At 36.0% G+C, this 4,267-nt stretch overlaps 1 protein-coding gene across 1 annotated transcript; it reads right to left on the reverse strand.

Annotated features, from left to right (window-relative positions):
• Positions 1-453: 453 nt before the first annotated feature.
• On the reverse strand, positions 454-3,843 carry LOC114370143 (eEF1A lysine and N-terminal methyltransferase-like). Its single transcript, XM_028327429.1, has 2 exons — positions 2,113-3,843; positions 454-1,278 (listed from the first exon to the last, which is right to left on the reverse strand). Exon 1 carries the CDS (start codon positions 3,678-3,680, stop codon positions 2,340-2,342), a length of 1,341 nt encoding a protein of 446 aa, XP_028183230.1. The 5' UTR covers positions 3,681-3,843; the 3' UTR covers positions 454-1,278; positions 2,113-2,339.
• Positions 3,844-4,267: the final 424 nt, after the last annotated feature.

The following is a 4,267-nucleotide window of genomic DNA, read 5'->3' on the forward strand; positions in this document are numbered from 1 at the left end:
ACTAACATGACAGTTTACATCACTATGAGATTAAATTACATAAGAAAAAAATTAAATTTAAATATATTTTAAAGACCAAAATGACAACCTTTGTTTATTTGAACCGAGTTTAAAAACTTGAAAGATAAAATGACCTAAAATAGTAGCGAACAATCAATAACTTATCCCATAAGTCTTAGTCTTATTATGCTGAATTTGCCTTGAAGGAGCCTTGACAAATGGACTGCATATGAAAAAGTTGTATTGTTTTTCGATCTGTTATTCCATTGTTTAGTCTTTTCAACGTCACATGCTACTTTTTAGATAAAAGTACAAAAAGAAAGTAAAAAAAAAAAAAAGCTTCACCACTGGAATCAGTGATATGAAAATTTTCGCTAAGAATGTCTATTTTTTTTATTGGCTTTTCATCTAGGATTATCAAATTTCCTATCTAGATTGGCTTATGGCTCTCTGTGCTCTAATTTCATATTCTCATCTGATATTCACAAAATTACATGTTTGCTAGAGTTCACTAACCCATTCATTGTTCACAATGATTAAATAGAGGCGCCAATATTGATATCATTTATTTTCTGACACTAATGTTATTTGACAGATCATGGCATTAGAAATGGGGACACACAAAATCAGAGTGAATTCCATATCACCTCTACTTTTCAAATCTGAAATCACTGCAAATCTAATGCAAAAAAATTGGTTGAATGATGTGGCCATGGAAACAGTACCCTTGAGAAAATATGGCACTTCTGATCCAGCATTAACATCCCTAGCTCGTTATTTAATTCATGATTCTTCTGAATATGTGTCTGGCAACAATTTTGTTGTGGACGCTGGAGCCACCTTACCAGGTGCGCCTATTCATTCCTCCCTATAAACAAAGAGTAAGTTCTGCTCTATACAATGTTGGATTAGAGCTAAACAATTCTTTTAGACAGTAAAATATTGAGGAAAATAGCATTATGTTGATTTACCAATCGATATAAAAAATTGAAGTTACTTTCATCCAACTATAAAATTAATGTAATTGAAATACTTCAATTTTATATATATATAAAAAGCTTTTGGCAGCACATGATATTGGCCAGTTGAAAAGCTACTTGAACTTTACTACAATAATTCACTTTTCCCAAAAGCATAAAAGAAGAAGAAGAAGAAGAAAATGTCATGAACTTTACTACTCTTGAAACCATTTTGGAAATCTTCAGTGGAAACCTGAGATGCTTGCTTCTCCATTGATGATGTGCTCCTCAATACCAACAAAGAGTGACATGGCATAAGCTGTAATACAGAGAAATGGGAAATATATTACTACTTAATCATTGCAGTCCTTACCAAGATTGTGAATTGTTGTACTAGACTTTATGACAGCAACAAATAAAGTTTTTGGTTTTTCAATTTTTTTTTTCAAATAACAATATAATATGTTTGATAAAATAATGTCTCACAACATAAACATTATTGGCTTTCATTGTAAGTAAAGTTGCAGAAAAAGATGGTAGAAAACAGATGCCCAACACTCAACAGTCACAATCTGTTAAATGTTAGGTATACTGTGGAACAAGTTCTAAGTTCACTTGAGTTTTTTCTTCAATCTTGCTAAAGATTGACGTGACTATTTACACCATTCTATTTTATTCAAAATTCTGATACCAAATCCATTGTCCAGTTTACCTTGGTTTCCCTTTGAGCACCTTAGATATGCTATTTGTCCATGCAGTAATTTTACAAATCAGCATGCAGCTACTATGGAATTGTGTACTCTTGTGAACAAAAAAATATATATATGACCAATAAATAAGATGCATGATGGGGAAGCATTTCCCCTTGTTTTTAATCACAACTACTATAAGAAAAAAAATTAGTGTATTTCAGATTAAGGCATTCGAATCAGATACAAGATAATAAGTGCAACCTTTAAAACTATCAATTATTATTAACTAACTATTTCAAAGTCTGCAAATTGTTATTCACAGATATTATCCTTTCATACTTGGTAGGAACTGAAAGCTCCTTAGTACCCAGAAAGATATGAACAACCTGCTACTAGGCTTCCTCAATTTCACATTTCACATTAACAAGTTGAGAGCAATAATTAAGAAACGGGATATTTACCTTACTGAAAGCAATTGGATCCAGAGCAAGATGCAAAGCCGCTGATATGAATGTGATTTCAGTGTTTGCTCAGTAGTCTTAAAGATGACTCTCTTCACGGGCAAAGATGCACCATGCATGAAAGAAACACTCCACTTTGGATCATAGTATCAAAATTACCGACACATCATCTATTTGGAAGCAAACGATCTTTCAAAATCACTACACTTGTCTCAAGAAATGAGACATTATATCTTTGTTATGGAATTTATGAATGCTTCCGGAATAACTGATTTCAGTCGCATAAGAAAAGAATTACCACAATCCTCAACTGAAAACACCAGAGGTGAAGCTGTGGCAATAAGAACAAAATTTTCACCATTCCCTACATCTATCTTGTACAGCTCATGAAAAACTTCCTGAAAATGACTCACCAAGTTGTCGTAGAAGGACCTGCTAGGAGGAATGACATTAATGGCAAGAATCCCAAACTCACAAAGAACTAATTTAGCAGCAAGAAGAACATCCTTTCTAATGAATTCCAACGGCGGAGATCTTACACCGTTCCTCACGTCGCTCGAATCTAAATCAACCATAACAACGTCAAATTTACAGTTGACCTCATCCTCCACCACTAAGTGACCACCAAAACCATTAACCTCACAATCATCAAAAGAACTCCTCCGACCATTCAATTTTCCACCACACACAAGCTTGTTCATCGATTCAAAGGCATCCCCAACAACAACACGGACAAACTCACATTCTTCCAATCCAAAATACTTCCTTGCCACCCTCAAAACCTCCCTATCACTATCCACACCCATGACCTCAAAACCCAATTGATTTCTCAAAAAGGTCATCAAAGCCCCACCTCCAACCCCAAGGCACAAAGCCTTCGGCCTAAACCCCATCCGAATCCGCCCCTCCACATATTCACTATTCAACACAAGACCAGCCACCATAGGCCCCAAGTAAGGGTGCACCAAAACCTTAAGATCAGGCACAAACCCCACATCACCACCAATGCACACACCATCACAATCTCTCTCAAGAATAATACAAATTTCAGTTTGAATCAAATTAGGCATTCTCTTAAACCTCAACCTCCTCCTAAACTCCCTCCCATGATCACTCTCATTTTCAATTTCAACATCCTCAACCAACATTTCACCAACATGACACCCAACACATTCATGAACCACCACACTAGAAACCAAACTATCCTCATAACTCAAAAGGGGTATCTCAGGAATGCCCCTTTTGAAAAAAGATTTAGGAGACAAAGCCAAAAGAAGAGGCTTTGACCAAACCTCAAAACCCTGATGCTGCAATGAACACTCCAAGGAACGGTGATAAGCACGTGATTGAAGAAGAGTTAAAGTACCTTCTTTGAAGAGGGTTCCTATGAGAATCAAACGTGAAATTCCAGGGGAGCTGAAGAGGAGTTGGAGATGGCCCAATTCGGTGGAGAAGATCCAATCGGTTTCACGGCCTTCGGGGACCAACATGGCGCTGACTCGGGGTGAGTCAGTGGGTTGGAGCGGCGAGTCGAGCACGGCGCGACTCGGAGGGTGGAATCGGAACATGTTGGATGAGGTACTGTGAAGGCGATGAAGCGTGAAGGGGGTATGGTTTCGAAGGTTGATGCATCCAGGGCCATCACACTTTGTTTTGCTGCTCTTGAATAAGGTGTTGTATTTTGCCCGAACTGTTTGTACGGTTAACTTTGTGGCAACTGAAGTTGCGACATTTTTATGCTTGGTGACTGCAGAACAATCACACCTATAAATATGAAGGGTTAATTAAAACTTTTTAGTAATTAAACTTTTTTGAAATTTATATTTTAGTCTTTAAATTTTTGTTTGACTAATCAAGGTTTCTTAACTTTTTTTCATTAATGTTTTTAATTTTCAAACTTTTAAAAAATTTAATTTTTAGTCCTTAAAATTTAATAGGTTTAGAGATGTGGAGAAAAAGAAACACATCAAACTGAAAAGATTCATCCAAAAAGTTATCCAGAGACACATAAAAGAGACAAAGAAGAAAAACATCATTATCAGCTATGAATGCAAGAAACCACAACATTTTAAATCCGAGTGTCCAAACCTAGATAGAACAAAGGACAAGAAGACTTGGGAAAACTTGAATGGCACATCATCTGATGAAGAAGAAA

The sequence above is a fragment of the Glycine soja genome, chromosome 10 (assembly GCF_004193775.1).
Source record: "Glycine soja cultivar W05 chromosome 10, ASM419377v2, whole genome shotgun sequence".
Lineage (NCBI taxonomy): Eukaryota > Viridiplantae > Streptophyta > Magnoliopsida > Fabales > Fabaceae > Glycine > Glycine soja.

What these genes read in the sequence shown, in the direction of transcription:
- LOC114370143 (XM_028327429.1), bottom strand. Translation starts at nt 3,680, where the DNA reads ATGTTCCGATTCCACCCTCCGAGTCGCGCCGTGCTCGACTCGCCGCTC.